At 35.0% G+C, this 19,703-nt stretch overlaps 1 protein-coding gene across 3 annotated transcripts in view; it reads right to left on the bottom strand.

The window, feature by feature from the left end:
• Positions 1-19,703, bottom strand: part of furina (furin (paired basic amino acid cleaving enzyme) a) — a 129,950-nt gene that overhangs the window by 27,267 nt on the left and 82,980 nt on the right. For all 3 annotated transcript variants that reach the window (XM_067401257.1, XM_067401255.1, XM_067401256.1), the window contains exon 7: positions 4,229-4,317. In XM_067401257.1, coding sequence (XP_067257358.1) covers positions 4,229-4,317 — 89 coding nt within the window. The remainder of the gene's footprint in view (positions 1-4,228; positions 4,318-19,703) is intronic.

Raw genomic sequence — 19,703 nt, 5'->3', positions numbered from 1 at the left:
AACGCAAGTTGACGTTTCTCAGTTCATCACCCCTTTAAACAATGTTGATATTATACTTATAAAAACATTTTTTCAGTACTTTTGAATAAATATTATAATAAATGGTGTAAATCAAAACTTTGTATAATTTTTTTCTTATACTGTCTAATTCTAATTTTTTATCACCCTACCAGCCTGCAATGTTAGAGCTGTGTCAAGAAGTTAATTACAACAGAATTTACACCCTTAGTTACGGCTTAATGCCAGAATCTATACTTTCATTGAGAAGCAAGTAAATTGATTTCCACTGTGTTTAAGAGATGCAACATTACTAAACATACAGAAAAGCTCAATACAAAGAAGATTTAACATCTAACGCTCACATATAACCTGCAGCATGAAAGGAATGAGGTGCACAAACAGATAGTTCTGCATATAAAAGTTCCTTTAGAAGAAGAAGGATGAGTGCGCATTCATGCTCGTGTTCGTATTTGGAGTTCATTCAAAGGTGACAAGCGGCTACATTCTTCTCGTTCAAACATCCCTTTACAGATGCTTCACAACAGTCTTATCTTTTTCCACTTCCCCGTACAAAAGGGAATTCTTAACTGAATTTGGGGGTTTGGGAACAAGCCAGAGCGTTTGGTCCAAAAAGTCAGAGGTGTTGAGTTATTGTGATCCCAGCATCAGAATGATATCTCAGCGAAAGAGAGAGAGAACATTCTGCCCACAGCACTTAGTTTTTTAAGTGGTAAAGATGAGAAATCAAAGTCAAACATCTTCAAAACAATGTGAATCGCTCCTTTGATACACAAGGGGGCGAGGTTACTCAAGGTTGCCCTCATACGGGTTAGTGCAAATAAACAAAAGTTCAGTCGTTTCAGGTTTTCCAAAGCAATCTGAGCGCTTTGGTGCAGACAGTACTGCAAACAAACCGAAAACTACAGAAAAATACAGCACAGCATCTTGGAAAGACTGAATGTTTTTATCCCATATCTACATTCCAAAAGTCCCAAAAATCCCTGCAGGACAATGAGAGAGCTGGCTATGATTACTTCCCAGGAAATGAGAAAGGCATAACAGATATACACGGATACACTGGGGTAACAATAGAAGGGATTTTTTATTCAGACTTTTGTAAATACCAATAATCTACGTCCCCTCAAAAATGCAACATTAAACCTCAGGTTCATTCTTTATAAAGCAAATTTCAACAATGGACTCGACTGTTTCCTCCAAGTCTTCCAAAACAATATTCTCGCTTAATGAGTTCTGGCAGAGGAATTAGCCGGGTTGTGTGCCATCTCTGCTAGTGTGTGCTGCCATCTCCACATTCAGCTTTCCTCTAGCAGAAGGCACTGCCTGCCAGTTTGGGCCAATGTTATGGGTCAGCTATCCAAAGACCTTGGGTTCTCTCTGCCTTCTGTCCCCATGGTACGTTAGGAGTAGTATCTGCTGCTTATTAAGCAAAGATTTCCCCCAGGATTCAAGGTGAAACTGGGCACAGGAAGACTATCCACCCTCCACTGCTTCTCATTAGGAGGCTAATTCAAAAACAGCTGCTTTAGAGAGAAACGAATGGCAGAGCTGACGAAAGAGAAATGCACATTACCCATAATGCATTACTATCTGCATAAAAGGAAAGATTTGACATGCAGCATATATTTAGTGCCTGAAGAAAATCTAAAAAAAAAAGAAAAAAGTATGATAAAAAAAAAGTGAGTGGTGCTTGCCAACAGAGCCCACCCAAAGTCTATAATATGCGGGGAGCAGATTCACATAAGAACATTTTCTTAAAGGGGACCTAAAATGCCCCTTTTACAAGATGTAATATAAGTCTCTGGTGTCTCCAGAATGTGTCTGAAGTTTCAGCTCAAAATACTCCATAGATCATTTATTATAGCTTGTCATTTTGGGTGTGAGCAAAAACATGCCGTTTTTGTGTGTGTCCCTTTAAATGCAAATGAGCTGCTGCTCCCGGCCCCCTTTCCAGAAGAGGGCGGAGCTTTAACCGCTCACGCTTCGGCTGCTCAACAACAACAAAGCTGGAGAATCTCACGCAGCCAAAATGACGATTGTCAGTAGCAGTGTTCAGCCTTACATTGTTCAAACCGGAGTCGGACACAGAGGGTTTTCGGCATATCCATCTTGATCTGTCACTGTACTTGTGCACATCCTATGTAATATTAATATGCATTATGTGTTGCTGGTGTTATGTTCAGGACCCTCCAACCTGACAAATGTGGTTGGATTTCAGCACTCCTACTAGCCACTTTTGTGGGTTGAATTTTATATATAACATATATATTTTTGAATTGTAGTCTTTTAAAAGGCATCTGAAATAATAAACTAAGTGCAGTGTAGTGTTGTCAAAAATATAGATTTTTTGATACGTATTGATACTGAACTATCTGAAATTTCAGTGTGGGATTGCGCGTAGTGCGCATAATTTTACTCACACCCAAAGTGCGCCATATAAAGCCATCAAATACACAAAATAATGTCAAAATGCCGGCCTTGGTGAGTATTCACATAAACACAGTCAGTTATGTTTTAAGTGAATGTAAACAGTTGAGAAAGAAAACGCATGTGTAACAGTATAATGGATCTGTGCGTCAGGTCTTAAAGTGACAGCAGCCTAATATACCTGCTGCCAAATTATGATATAATATTAAACATATCTATATGGCAATTTTTCCACATGGTATCGATGTCAAAATTGTGGCCACTGAAAATACTGAGTGGCTAGTAACTAACTACAGTGGCTGGTGAGCAAAAAAAGTTAATGTTAAGCCCTGGTTATGTTGTGTTGCTTAATATAATGAAAGTTTCTTCTTTAGAACAACATTCTAACAAGAAATGTTTTTAGGAATAAAAAAAATCCTGACCTTGGTCTCAAGCTACACCTTTTTTTGCCCAAATATATTGGAAAATTGCATCATACATTCAAATGCATCATAAAATAACAATGCACACCTCTCCTAAAAAAGTTGCATGGTTTAACGCATCACTCATGCCCCTAAAACAAACAGTACCGGGTGACTAGTGTTGAGGTTTAATACTTATGTTTAGGGATTTGAACAAACGTCTAATCAAAGAATGAGCACTTAATAACAGCGATGCTTGTCTAGGTGAACACCTCTAACAACAATCACTAGCATGAATTATACATGCGAGAAAACATAAAAGGTAGAGTGATTTCAGAATTAAAAAAAACTAAAAATCTCCTGGGTGTCATTACAAGCAATTTCCCTCTGAACAAACCAGGACCTGAATGTTGTTTGATTAGTCAGTGCTTGATAATGCCACTAATGGCTGCTGCTGTATAGAGCCAAAGTGACCTCATAATACAAACGTTACATAAGCAGAAACATAAATGCGTTGCATAATCATCTATTCTGTAGTGTCATTCATCAAATCTGCTATCAAATGGTAAATTAAGTGGAAAGTTAATTCGCCCAAAATTAAAATTCTGTCATCATTTACCATTTTTTATCTTCTATGAAACACACAAAAAAAGGTTAAACAGCCCATACAGCTTGTGCACCATAAATCTTTTGCAGTCATATGATAGCTTTGGGTGAAGAACAGATCTCAAAGCTATCGTTATGAAGTTATCGTATTGGAAAAGGAGCAGTCGATAAATTCTGCTTAACATCTCCTTGTGTTAAACCAAAGAAAAAAAGTGAAACTTTGTACTTTGCACAACATTAGGGTGACAATGAATGATGACAATTTACACATTTTGTTAAATTTACCCTGTAAAGTGAAACATTATAATGCATTTCTAAATAGTTTTCTTGGAGAGATTTATTGGAGAGAATGTGGAAAGCAAACCATTATCAATGACATTTATCTCTGAGTCCAAAAGCCTGTAGAAAGCTGGCAGCATAGAGAAGAGTAATGAAACAAAATCTGCGCCGAATAGGATGAAAGCACCTCAGCCAATTAAAAGGATTACATATGCTAGCGTCCAAATCGGCTCAAAGGGACCTGGGCTGGAGCCTGTGATAACTGTCCCACTTGAGCTCATGAAGCCATCGCTAATGGAGTTCCTCTTATGAAGTGCTCTCGGTACGGAGCGGAGGAAGAGTTCTCATATGGTTTAATGGACAGAGACAAGGCTAATCTGAATGTGAAACTAATCTGGTGTTTTGCAATTCAAATGTCAGAATGGACAGGGTGTGTGCTGACAATAGACTATACATGATAAAACATGGAAAATGTACGTTTAAATATGCCAACTCACCTCCGATCTTGGCATTGTAGGCCACTCCGACACCACAGATGCCATTGTTGGCAACAGCAGCAACTTCTCCGGCACAACGTGTCCCATGTCTTCAAAAAACAGAGAGAGAGAGATTGAATCATCAGTTTTCTGTACACTTTCAAAACATCTGCAGTATTCCCAAAATTAAAAAATTATAATATAATCGCTAGTGGTCTGACAAGACCGGTAGCTCACGAGACGAGACACGAGATTGGGTTCACGAGAGCGAGACGAGATTTTTACACAATATTTTTAAGAAATCCTCAAAGGTGAAATACATGATTAAAAAAAAAAAAAATCTGCAGGTGTATTTGAAATGTTTTAACTAATCATCTTGTAATAATGTCATTTCAGTTCTACTTTCTGAGTATGAATTATCATATACAGTAAAAGATAACAATACTCAAGCACTGTAAAAGGTTTTGCCACAAACTGGCTTCTCTCCTGTATGATTTCATACGAGTCTCTTCAGACCTTACTGTACATGATTTATGAGCTTCTACAACTTTTGACCTCCTAACTGAACTCCTTTCCACAAACTGATCATAGAAATAAAAACAGTATAAATAAAAATGGTAAAACTTTACAATAAGGTCTCATCAACATCTACAATGAGCAATATCTTTGCTACAGTATTTATTAATCTTTGTTAATGTTTGTTAAACATAATGGTTAGTTCATGATAGTGCATTAAGTAATGTTAACATATACAACTTTTGATTTTAACAATGTATTAGTAAATGCTGAAATTAACATGAAATGGTGTAGAAGTATTGTTCTTCCCTAGTTCATGTAAAGTTAACTAACGTTAACTAATGAAACCTTATTATAAAGTGTTACCATAAAAATAAATAACAGTTTTCTTTTAGCCTTAAGTGCAATCAATAAGTGCAACCATAATCAAAGTACTCTCTCAATATTTAAAGTGCAAATAGAGACCAAATTTTTAAGCATGATACAGAGCTGAGAGATGCTTGCAACAACACAGCCCAGCCTAAAATAGCTTTCATATGGAAAGATATTTGTATGCATCAGGGAGCCACTTTCAAATGCGGGGTATAGTCATCGCATTTGAACACGCGCTTGTGTATACTTTCACTTTCGCGATCGCGCATACTCTGAATATGGAGCAGCAGCGACCGTTATCCAACTGAATTAAATGTTTTTTATTTCTATAAAAAGCAAAACGACAGTGGAGGTGTAATGTAAACGTAGCGGTGGCATATTCTTTCCTAATTTCACCCTCACACTATCACGAGACTGCTTTTCGCCTCGGCGAGAAATCTCGTCAGAATTTAATCTCGCGAGATCTCATGACACGAGATCTCGTCACACCCCTAATAATCACATTACTATTTATGTTCCTGTTAATTACAGCCTGTTGAAAAAAAATTACTAATATAATACAATTATAATATAATAATTAAATGAATTTTTAAACAAATCAGGGCTGTCAAAAGTAACGTGTTAACGTATGCAGTAATTTTTTTCATTTTAACACAAAAACATTTAATGCAATTAAAAAAAAGCATCCTTTTTTCCATCATAATTTGGCTAGTTACATTATATGATCATCTTATTCACGCAAATGCTTTTAAACCCATTCAAGCACCACAAGACAAACAAGAACATGCTGTCTGTGAATGTCGTGTCATGTGACACACACACACGACTCATGCGCACAGTAAAACTCGTAACAGTATTGAGTTCTCTTTCAAGCTTGAACAAAAAAATAACACACAGAATTATGCCAGTATGTTTTTCTCCATAAGAAACAACTCTCATCCTACATCAGATATCATTATTAATGGAGAAAAGTTGCAAGAAGTAGATTCTGTTAAATATTTAGGTGTTGTTCTGGGCTGCATTTCCCAAAAGCATCATAAGCTTGAGTTGATCGTAGCTCCATTGAAACCAATGGAGCTACGATCAACTTAGGCTTACGATGCTTTTGGGAAACGCTGCCCTGGATAGTACACTGTCATTTAAAAAGCACATTTCAAAAATTGTTAAAACTGTTAAATTTAGTTTAGCTCAGTTTTACAGATTTACTCGTCATCAAATGAGTACAGATGCAGCCAAGCTTTTTATGCATTCTATGATCTTTTTCCCATTTTACTTACTGTAAAACAATTTGGGCTCAATCAATCAGCACGGCTTTACAACCACTTCAAAGTTTGAACAAGCAGGCACTCAAAATATTAGATCAGAAACCGGTATCCTATCATTATTGTAACATTGTTAAGAAATATAAATTGTTAACACTTGATCATTTTATTCTCCTGGCTAATGTCAGTTTAGTGTATAAGATTCTACATGACCTGGCACCACCACCTCTTAAAGTGTTTGTGAAATCATGTGATGAGGGCTTTCGGTCCACCAGAGCCTCTACCAGAGGAGACTGTTATGTCAATTTTAGATCAACCGAATTTGGACAGAGCTGCTTCTCGGTCAAAGCTGCAGGAATGTTGAACTCTTTACCTTTAATTGTCAGAGAGTGTAATACTTTGAATAATTTCAAATTTAATGTAAAGAAATGGTTGAAGGAGAATCAGGTGTGTTGTCATTAGCGCAGACTTGTTGAAGAATCTCTAATGTATCCAATGTAATGTATTTGGACTGTGTGGATTTGATGTGGGGATGGGGCTTTGTTAATGCTGGATGTGTTGTTTGTCTGTTTTTTAAATTTTGTATATAGGTGATTATGCGATAGGCTGTTTAAATGCACTGTGAACCTGCTGTTACTTTGCTTGCCCAGGGACAACAGATGAAAATTAGCTTGTAGCTAACTCTGGTCTGTACAATATATGTATTGTGCAATGTCCCTGTTAAATAAATAAATAAATAAAATAAACTTGAAGAGTTGTGAGAAAATGAGATGTGTGTCATGTTTGGCAGCAGAAGCTCCTAAAGTGACAGCAGCCTAATAAAGCAGTTCCTGTAATGATGTCTGTCATTAATGTTACTCAAAGAACAAAGGTAATAGAGAAAATTGTGGCTTTAATTATTCAATTTCTGTTAGACGGGTAGGAAGGCCACAGGAAAATATGACACTTGTTATAATGGGTTTATGTGAAGATTGTTTTAAGTTCACTTGAATTAAACGTTGTCATTTTTTAAAACCTAATAAAATGTTGAGATTGGTAGCTTTTAATTATACTGTAATATTTAATGTCTATAATTAATGTTTAAATAAATCAATTTCACAGAGACATCAGTAGCAGTATTAGTATCAGTGAAACTGGCCTTCATTCATAAAAAGATGCCATTAAACAAATTTTTAATGTTGTTTCAACATTCATTTGGAGAGTAACTGAAACGATTGCAATATAAAAATATTAAAAACTCATTTTTAAGCGCAATTGATTACAAAAAGTAGTGTGATTAATTAGTTTATTTTTTAATCAATTGACAGCACTAATAAAAATATATATAATTATAATTTAAATTTAAATAAAAAATATAATATATTATAAAACGGTTAGTTCCTGTCCTTGATTCTGATTGGTCAATAGCAACCACTCTTAGCAACATAAACTTTGTTCTCAGTTGATATTGTTCATTGAAGCTTACTGTATTATGTAGAAGAGTATTGTGATCGAGTGATCGAGTTTATTACCTGCATTCAGTTTTAGCATTTTCCTTCAGGTCAGTCCTATGTTCATAAAACATCTGTTTAAATATCTGATGTATTATCTTGTCCTTTTAACAGTTAAGGGGTTTTCCTGTGACTGACAGCGCTAGTCAAAGCATTTGTCAGTTGTGTCTTGTTCTGTGTTCACAACAATTCAGTCATTTCAATGTAAAAGTCTGGGTCAGTAATGTAACTTCTGTTGCTGTTCACAGTCAGGGACTTTTTTTTCAGGCGGAAGGAAGGCTTTTAGTGAAAGTTTACTTAATGAAAGTTGCATTGATACATATTTTTGGCTTTAATATTTGTATTGTATGGTAAACGTTTTATAAAAGCAATAAGGTACCCAAGGCTAGTGCTGTATTATGAACAAGTCACTCCGCTTCGCGTCCTGCCTAACAACGCCCTTCAGCCATCACGATACAGCACAGACTCTCGGACCTTATTGCTTACATATATAATATATATTGTATAAGAATTATATTTATCAAAATGCATCAAAAGCTAAATAAAACTGTGAAATAAAAATAATTTTATGTAATGCATCTTATACAAGCAGAAAAAGTAGGAGCAAGCAGAAATGAAGGAATGCGCTTCATTCTCTCTGAACATGAATTGGATATTCTCAGTACTGCCAAAGACTGCTGGCAACAGGATCAAACTACAGTGCTGCTGATGAGGGCCGGGCAAAAAGACAGCCCAATCCTCATTCACAGCAGGTGACTGAAGCCTCTCATCCTGCAGGACTCATTCAGAGCTCTTTTGCATGTGTGAAGAGCTCCTACTCAGTCCTGCTGTAAAACAGGCAGCTATCTGTTAAACATGATAACAGGTGACACACTGATAACCATGGCCTTTAGGAATAAGATTGCAGCCTGCATGTGACAATGTGCAAATGCAACTTGCTGTATGCATTTAATCAAAATTAATGAGGAACCAGCTAAAGAACCTCAACGGATTTAAACTGAGCAGAGATGCGTCACCTAGATCACGATTCAAAAGTATTATAATTTTATATTTGGCCTTTTCAACACATCAAAAATACTACATATTTTAAACTTGAAGCTCCAACTAAACATTCTTCTTTGTCTTTACTAATGAATAGATTCTATATACACACTCATTGCACCACATCCAAGCATCTGAGACACCAATGGACTCAAGCATAAATCCGCAGCGTCTGTGCCACAATAATCTGCCGGGTCAGTAGACATACAAAAGCCAAGAGAGCAAAGGAGGCTAAACACCGAGTTAAACAGCTCAGAGGAAGGATGAGTGAAATCCGAGCAGAACCCCTGCAGTCATCTGTTCATTCATAGCAAGCATGAGATCAGTGAGGCTAATGTGACTTACTCAGTCCAGCAATAAGGAGGATCATGGGACCTAGATTACATCCATAAAAAGGAGGAGGTTTTATATGAACCAAGCTTGCGGATCGTTACATTTACCAGAGGGTGTTTGTGTGCATGAATGCAAGATTGCAAAACAAAAAGTTTGCAAACTATGTGGATATTACACTCAAAAAAAAATGTAGCCTGTTTTTTTTAAGATTCACGCATTTCAATTAATAGCAAAAATGCATAAATGAGTAAATCTTAATCGAACAAGGGAATGGACCATTTAGTTTATGTGATTCATATTCATAAATTTAAAATAAAATTATTAAATGATTAAAACATTTTTAAATTTAAGTTTAAGATTAATAAAAAATGTTTTTTTTACTCATTTAAAATGATTAATTCATAATATGAATTATATGTAAGGATTATTAAATTCAATTTGATGGAATTTTACTATTAATTGAAATGTGTAAATCTTGAAAAAATGCTTTTTTGTGTGTCTAAAGTCTGACATCAGGCAATCATAATTTGCATTGCATTTCACACTAACACAATTTTATTGCTAAATATTTGTGGGACAAAATATGTGGACTTGAATATAAAGTTAAAAATAAATGTAAATATTTACATATTCTTTTTATTTCATATATTTATGTAACTTTTATATATTTATAAATATACTATTATACTAATATTGCATTGTATTGTGGTGTATTTAAAAAAAATTGCCTCACATTACACAGTTATTTTAAGATATTGCAAGATTACAAAACAAAACATTTGCAACAACATAAATATTAAATTCTGAAATCATAATTTATACTGAATTTCACACAAACAATTTTATTGCTAAATCATTGTGGGACAAAATATGAGGACTTGTACATAAAGTTAAAAACAAAATAAAATATTTACGTAATATTCTTTTTATTTCATACTTTCATGCAACTTTTAAATACAGTCAAACCAAAAATTATTCAGACACCTTGAACATTTCATTCATTGATTCAGTTTATTCACTATAGTTTAAAAAAATGGTAATAAAATATGACAAGACCCCAGAGTTAAACTGTGTCAGAAATAAATAATCAGATAACACTTAGACAAAACATGGTCAGGTCAAAGTGTCTGAATAATTTTTGGTTATAAATATACTAATATTGCATTGCATTTCAAAAAATTGCTTTACATTACACAGTTATTTTAATTTGTATTTAACTTTACATATACTGGCAGTCTGCCGGTCTCAAAACGTCACAATGTGATGAAGATAAATGTGGTGAATGTTCCCCGTTCTTCAACTGTCCCAGACAACGCATGGATGAATGGCATGTCTTAAATGAAAAACTAGTCCAGATGCTCCTCGACACATTTCTAAAATGCAAATGACCTGGATGACTGAATCTGTGCAAGCATCTGCATTTATTCACTGACTGAACAGCAATGTAGTAACGACAATCAGACTTGCCCTTTCTAGCCCATTTTAAACTAAAATGTGAATCAATAGACTCATGTCGATGCGCCTCTCATGCACCCGAACAAGATATAGATTTCAGAAGCTTAAATTAACACCATGGACTTTACCATCTCACAACCCACCACTGTTCTTGCTTAACTGTGAATTATCCTCAGGCTTGAGCCTCGGAAAGTGCTGTTCTTGTGTACGTGATAATTGTACAGTACGTGACCATCCAAATTCATGGGCTGTTATCATGTCTGGCTGGTTTAATGCTGAAGATTTAGTTTGGGTAGACACCTAGCGTTATCGTCCCCCATGCTGGCTCACTTTGAAGCCAAACATGTGCAGGTTTCTGATGTCGAGAGTGAGATATGCCAGAGGTTTATTCCCATTTCATGTTTACCCTGTAGCACATGTGCTTCTTTGCAGGAACTGCTGTATAGACTGAATCCAGCAGGACTTTTTGCATTTCCTGACCTTATTTTGGGAGGAACAAAATCTGAAAAATTCTGCTGATTTAAACTGACTTATACTGAGCTGAGAGTAATATACTTTTATTGGCAGCTGAAAAAGCATAATAAAATTAGGCAAAAAATCTCATAAAATGAGCAGGCAAGAGACGAGAGATGTGTAGAACACATTTTTGCGGAAACCTGAGCAACTTTCTATGAAATTCTGAAATTTTATATTCCATTTGGACCCAGTAATGATTAAAGGTAGGCAATTTTTTTTCATAAACATTTTTTGTTATACTGGTTGAAACTCTCTTCACATCCTGATAGCAATAAATAATAGAAGTGGTCTTAATATTAAAACATGTACATATTACGGGTGGGACGGTTCGCTGTGTAAAAAATAATAATAAATAAATAAATAAATATATATATGAAGAGTTTGGTTGCAAAACATGTTTATTATTATGTTATCATGTTATTATTTTGTTTTATGGCTACTTAGCTGTTTAAGTTATGAAGGTTTAAATCAAAACAAACCAACTGCAGTTGAATTGATATTAATTGGAATGCACAACCAGCCGCGGTTCATCCTAAATCTGAGGACACATCTATATTATGGTTTGTTGAAAACAACAACGTGTAAAACAGACAGACGGATTCGGCTATATGTATGTTTCAGTCGATGGATATGCATTCTGGTTTCCTAATATGTCACAACAGCGATGATCAAAAGAACATGGACAAAACAGTCACTCGTTGTAAATGACGTGCCAAAAGCTCTATAAGCAGTCATTTACGCCGTCATCACCTGGGTGTTGATAGTGTGCGAGCATCTCACGTTGCTATCTGTGTTTAAACTAAACTCATTTAAACCTTGCCAATTTAAACATTTATTCGTAAGATGCAAACGAGATCTCTCTGTGAGAAGACTTGTGTGTACTCATCCGAAGCGCGCACATGGAGAGCCGCGTCACAGCGCGCAAATACTCTCGCGCAAATTGTCGTTGAAGTCTTCCACTTGAACGGACAAATTCACACAAAAATTATGTCAACATGCCCATCTTAGCAAGTATCCTAACAAACAGTTGGTTATGTCTTAAGAGAAAAACGAGACAAACAACACATGTGTATCAGTGTACTTTGTAGCAGTGTAGCTTTTGTAACTTCAATAATGTTTCATCTTTGTTTAATTATTCAAAGAAGTTTACATGAAGTGTTATTTTATATTTGATTACTTTACAATTTCTGTACCTGAAAGCTGTTAGATACCTGAAAAACCTGTAAAGCATTGTTTTGTTTTTTTTGTATCTTAGCTCTCATGTATGTATTTGTGCTGTTTCTTGTAGTTAGATTATTTGTTTTCATTTTCTTTATTTTTATTTATCAACTGTACTATTTTTTACTGAACATGGCACATACCGAACTGTACCAAAACCGTGACCCTAAAACCGTGATACAAACCGAACCGTGAGAAATCTGAACCGTTCCACCCCTAGTATATATATCTTCTGTGGAAGTCTCAGGACCAAAAAAACATTCGTCCAATCATTGCATTTGGGCCTGTCAACATGTGTATTTACTGTTCGCGCAGACATCACACGTCATCGGCGTGTTTTTTTAGGCTAGGCAGAGTTGTAGACAGAGACAGTCACCGAGCGCCACAAACAAACAACAGCCGCCTTTACAGTTCCTCCTGAACCAAAACAACGAGCTTATGCTGCCTTCACACCATGTCATTTTGACACCATGTTTGACACCATGTTCAACATTATCAACACTGAAATAAATCTGCAGCAGTCAGGTGGTACAAGTCTGTATGTTGTTTACGTTCATTAATATTGTAATGTTATGTGCTTTGAGACATAAGATAATTTAAAAGCGTCTCTGGTAGTGTGTTGCAGACTCTGCTGTGTGCGTTCATGTGTTTTAGAGGTGTGGCTTTGGAGATGCTCTGAAGGGAGGGTGGGCTCTCATGCTTTTAAAGTTAGCTTGCTATTGCTAGCCACTCCACAAATGCCTACCCTACCTTTAAGTTGAAACACATTTTACACTTATCATGAAACGGGTAAAAAAAGCAGCTGAAATAATGTGTGTGTGTGTGTATCAGTGTTGCCAAGTGCGCATTTTTTCCCAGGAAATTGGGCAACTTTAACACTGATGGTGTGGGTTGTTTTTCATGTCCACGGGTTGAAGCAACCCCAAATATACATAATATTTAGTCCCTGGAATGCAAATTTTACCAGGGGATCCCCACCAAAAACGTGGGTTTTACCCCCCAGAATGCGATTTTTACCAGGGGATCCCCCAAGAAATGCAATTGGGTTAGTTTTGGGCTAGTTTTGAGTAGCAATTGGGAGTAAACACTTTTATTGGCAGCTGAAAAAGCAAAATAAAATTAGGCAAAATATCTTATAAATGAGCAGGCAAGAGACGAGAGATGTGTATAACTCAAATTGTGCAGCAACGAGCAGCTTTCTATTAAGTTGTTTGGGGTTTTGTTGTGAAAACCTAGCAACTCTGGTGTATATTTATGTGTAATTTAACAATTTAAAAGTAACTGTTAATATATTTTAATGTAAATGTAAAAAATGTAATTTATTCCTGTGATGGCAAAGCTGAATTTTCAGCATCATTACTCCAGTCACATGATCCTTCAGAATCAATTTGTTCTGGTGGAAAACATCATAGATTTGTTTTGTAGTAAATCTTTTGTAACATTATAAATTTCTTTATTGGGACTTTTGATCAGTTTCATGTCTACTTGCTGACCCCAAAAAAACTGACCCCAAACTTGTGAACAGTACTGTATAAATAAATAAAGACAGAAATAAAGAAAACAGACACTTTTATCATACTCATATTAAATGGAAAGGTTTCATCTTACTTAATCTCAACTCTTTACAAGCTGAAAAAGGATGGTTTCAACACTTGAATTTAAAAGAAACTAAAATAAAATGTTTTATTATTATTAATAGATTATTAATTGTGATGCTTGTTTTAGCAATTACCACTAACTACATCAAGGAATGGTGTTGTCCTATGAATATTATGAGTACTGCATAAAAATAGCCAACAAGTCAATCAGAATTAACAGCAGATGTAAAATAAGAGTAGTTCTGCTTCACTTGACAGAAGAAAATGAGTCCATGTAGGATGTTCTGGACCATCTGCTTTCTCAAAACACCACAGGCGTTTTACTAAGACATGCTGTTTGGACCTTTATATAACCCCGACAGGACTCAAACCTGCAAATGTACAGCCTTTGACATACAGCTCAGTTCTTATAAAAAAAAAAGGATTATTCTGGGCTGCATGACTGTTTGTCATCTCCTCCACAGGAAGTCAGTCATTCTAAAAGTTTGTAGATGCAACCAAGCAAACTATTCTTTACATATGGAAGGAAGAGACAAGGAGTGAGGCAACTGGAACTAAATTTTAAATTGCTTTTACTGGAAGTGCAATGTCACTCAAAACATTTAAAGATAGCAGATGAGATGGGCAAGGGCTTGAAATCAAAATATCTTGTATTTGGAATGAGATGAGGGTGTGTAAATGATTATTTTGGAGTAAACTGTCCCTTTAAGCACGTATCTGGTCTCTACTGAGCCCGCGTTCTGACGGAGGTCCTGTATCCTGTAATGTAAACAGTGTATGAGAATGACACAGAAGAGAAGATATTGTTGAATAAACTCATTTGAACCAAGGTTGAACCACTGCAGTCACGTTGACTGTCGGTTAAATTGCTGTATATGGACGAGTCATATACCTCTCAGATTTCATCAAAAATGTCTTAATTTGTGTTGAGAAGATGAACAACATGAGGTTGAGTAATTAATGACAGAAATTTCATTTTTAGGTGAACTAACCCTTTAACTAAACGAAAGATTCTAAAGAATGCATATATGTCAATGATGTGACGGTCATTTTTTTGTCCTTAATAATAATAATAATCAACAAAGATATGACATCCAAAGTATGTAAGGTAGTACAACGAGATCTCTTTTATTGAATCTAAAAGGTTTTAATTATATTTTGCTACATATAAAGGTCTTTCGGTTTAACTGTCCAAAGGCCAATACAGCCATTTAATTAGTGATTAAAATATCTTAAAATGTAATAAATGTATATATTTTTTATTCTGGCATGATTTTATAACATCATATATCAACATAGTGCAAAATGGTGTTAAAATTATGTGTAGAAGTCATTGCTTTGTTATGAGAAAAATGAATTTCATTGATGTCATTCGGAGTAACAAATATAAAGGGACCATTTTGGATCAAGTCATGCGGTCAGTATCCTGTGACAGGATGTGACATCATTCAGACACCTATAAAGGACCACATGGTCATGAAGCAAAGTAACTAACTCTCTCTTATCTATTTGAAACATTCATGTTTTCACTTGCTCATACGCATGTCCCGAAAGAAACATCAGGTCATTTGGTACAACCGTAATAAAACATGGAAAATGTAGTAATATTTCAAAAAACTTAATTTAAATGTTTGATTGTCCTTTTGCTAGCTAGCTAGATACAAGCCTGTTAGCATTGTTTGAAAATATCATCATTTGGTATAACCAAAAATGTCATTTGGTAAAACCGGATGGCTTTTTTGGTGAAATATTTTGTCCATCTTGTAAAAAAAAAAGCAGTGTTAATTCATTGTGAAAACCACATAATCTCATTGTTAACACTTAATAAAACTTCAAAATTAATTATATCCATTCTGTTTTTTTTTTTTTTTTTGCACTTTTAAAAACCTTATTCATCAATGCCTCATATACTTATTTTCTTATCATAGATCAAACACCAAAAAAAAAAAAAAAAAAAAATAGTAGGATATCACATGCAAAGACATTAAGATGTTTATAAATGTTTCCTGCAGAAAGATCAGCATGTTCTGCTTGAATTAGAAGACCCACATAACACATGCTGAGTGTTTTAATATATACAATACAGATGTATTCATAACCATCTTAAAATTGGATTAGGCAGAATTCCAGCTGGCTTCATCCGAGTCCCAGGAAAATAACGTCTCAGAGTTTTAATCTTGGGAGAGAAACCAGGCGCAAGTCTAGAGACCGTCAAGCGGAATCTTCAACGGAAGGCTCACTTGCCTCTACGAGTTATGATTTTATGGAAGAGCAGAGCTGTTCTGCTTGACTTAACACTACATATTTCTGTCTTCTCTCTCATATTGTGCCTGATGAATTAACAATGACAGGACAGGGAAATATACAGTCCGTTTTGAGCTGCTGCTAAGCAAAACTCACTTGACTGGCTAGTACAAACACATTAACTGTGGGAACTGTATACGGGGGAATACTTCATCCTGCCTTTGTCTGAACAAAAGGCATTTCCAGATGTGCAATTTTAACACGCCAAACAACACGGTGTGTTATGGTAACCTCTGATGTTTTATCAGCACACGTTTTGAGCAGATCTCGATCAGATTACACCCTGAGAGAACGGCTCTCTAAAGTCGTGCCAAACTCCCATGAAGCACAGCACTGCTGAAGACAGCGATCTATAAAAGATATGATTTCTAATACATGTTCATCGTCTATAACTCACTGCTGAATATTTTTAAGTGCAGTGGAATGTTTGAGACTCACAATCTATAATTGAATCAAAGCCAACTGAAATTATTGTTTTTTTGTTTAAAAACATGGCAAGAGTCAAGACAGGACTGCACATGAGAGTAATTATTGTATTAAGGTGCTTGGCATAATAAACTGATACGAGTGTTTCAATAAACAATGCTGATTCAGAGATCTAGTGAGCAAATTAAATACAGCTAAGATTAAAATTAAGATTTATTCGTGGTAAAGACATCTATCTGCATGTGTACATAGACCATGCTATTAATTAGATTATTTTAAATAAATTAAAATAAGTTGAAAACTTTATGAATGGTATCATTTTTTAAATGTTATCATACACAGGAAATTTAAAAAGTCTCTCAAAAATAGTTAAAAAAGAAAACGAACTACAGGCAAACTTTGTATGTCCAACATGTTCACAATATGAAATTACAAAAAAACAGTAGATCTTATTGTTTTACTGCACAGAGCAGAAGGCAGAAAGGCATTTATGTGGCTTCAACACTTCTCGCCACAGCTTAGGTTTCTTCTCAAACGTCACGCTGACTCAACCTGCCCCACTTCCGTGGAAACACACTGAAAAATTCAAAATGCATAATGCATTATTTATCCTCTTTATAACACAGCCAAGGATTGTTAGAGCACTGGTAAACGGATGTTTTACAGAAAACCCAGATTTGACACTGAGAAAGGCACACACTGTACAGACACTAGGGGTGGGGGCGACAGTTAAATCTCAATATTTATCATCCTTTGAAGATATTTGACAAAAATATTTCAACAAGACTAGTTTGCCTAAAAGCCACTACAGCTAAGATTCAAAATGTTTTAAGTCAGTCATAAAATAGATTAATATATATTATTCATGCCAGAATAAAAAAAAAATATACATTTTTTACATTTTAAGATATTTTATTCACAAATGAATAATATATATATATATATATATATATATATATATATATATATATATATATATATATATATATATATATATATATATATATATATATATATATAGCGCCAACAATAAAAACGTTATGTTTTGCACATTGTTTTTCACTAAATGAACACAAGGGAGAAACTGTTATTATGTACTCTACATGGGTCAATGACGTGAAAGGCCTTAATAATAATAATAAAAAACAAAGATATGCCATCCAAAGTATGTAAGGTAGTACAACTAGATCTCTTTTATTGAATCCAAAAAGTTAATTATATTTTGCTACATATAAAAGTATTTTGTCAAAAGGTCATTCAGATTAACCATCCCAAGGCCAATACAGCCAGTTCATTTGTGAATAAAATATCTTAAAATGTAAAAAATGTATATATTTTTTTTTATTCTGGCATGAATTTATAACATCATGTATCAACATAGTGCAAAATGGTGTAGAAGTCGTTGCTTTGTTATGAGAAAGAATGTCCGGAAAAATGAATTTCATTGATGTCATTCGGAGTAACCAATATAAAGGGACCATTTTGGATCAAGTCATGCGGTCAATATCATGTGACAAGATGTGACATCATTCAGACACCTGCAAAGGACCAAACGGTCGTGAAGCAAAGTAACTAACTCTCTCTTAAAACATCTTTCTTTCTGAAACATCAGGTCATTCGGTATAACCGCTATAAACATGGAAAATGTTGTAATATTTTAAAAACTTGTACTAAATATAAAATGTTTGATTGTACTTTTGCTAGTGATATAGATATCAGGCTGTTAGCACTGTCTGAAAATATCATTATTCTGTATAAACAAAAGTGTCATTTGGTTAAACTGAAATTGATTAAACCAAATGACTTTTTTGTTGACAAATTTTGTCCATCTTGTAAAAATGCAGTGTTAATTGATTATAAAAACAACATAATCTCATTGTTAACACTTATACACCTGTATACACCTTAAACAAAATTAATTACATCTCCATTATGTTTTTTTTTTTACACTTTTTAATAACCTTATTCGTCAATGAATTTCGTCAACAATACATAGCAGCCTACAAACAGCAATATTTATTAAATCAGTATATGTATATTGTATATTAATTAAAATTGAACTTGAGCTAAATCTCAGAAATTAGTTGGACTCAACAACTGCATTTTGCTACTGAATGGCCAATATAAAAGCATATTAAAATCATCAATTTAACTTGCACATTATTAAATTGCATTTGCAATGATTTTGTATTGTACACGCATTTATATGAGCTTACATATATAAACACAGAGTTGGTTACACACGCTGCTTGAGAAACTGAAAGTGCCACTAAAAGGTTCCCTGCTACTGTTGCAAACCTGAAACCAGCTTTGTGGTTCTGTGGTATAAGATGCAAGAACTAGATCAGTGCAATGGGAAAATACATACCTGGAGTGCAGTGTGCTAAAATAGAGAGGAATAAGGCAACAAAAAGCAATGGGTTTCTGAAAAATAGCGGATTGAAGAAGGGGAATTTCACAGCAGGGGTCAGAAGAAAACATGGCAGCTAAATAACGCGTAGGACGCGCAAAATTGCTACTGCTATTGAACTACTGCTTACTAATGTATCTCCTGCTGTCTTTGCATTATCATACAGAGACATTTTAACTGATCCTTAATGCTTTATAGTGACTACGGGAAGTGTTTCTGCATTGCAAAATCATTTACGAAATGTTTTAAAAGTCAAACTTGATCACATTTCATTGAGCGCCAAAGATGTTATTTCATTAGCGTCCATTATAGGAGTCACACCAACGCACCATACGCTGTGGGGTGCTTCCATTAGGGGAGCACGGGACAGCCCCTCCAAAAACTACAAAGCCGTGCCATTCAGCCCAAGACCTTTGATTTCAACCCACTCGTAACTATACGCTTTTCTGCCTGTCATCACCAATCATGGTTAGCCTCAAGATAAAAACGGCTCTTTGGCTGGCATCCCAAAAAAAAAAAAAGAAGTGGACGAAAGAGGAAAATCTCAAAGTGAAA

This window comes from Chanodichthys erythropterus, chromosome 11 (assembly GCF_024489055.1).
Source record: "Chanodichthys erythropterus isolate Z2021 chromosome 11, ASM2448905v1, whole genome shotgun sequence".
NCBI classification, from domain to species: Eukaryota; Metazoa; Chordata; class Actinopteri; order Cypriniformes; family Xenocyprididae; genus Chanodichthys; species Chanodichthys erythropterus.
This window is presented reverse-complemented; position numbering and strand designations above follow the sequence as displayed.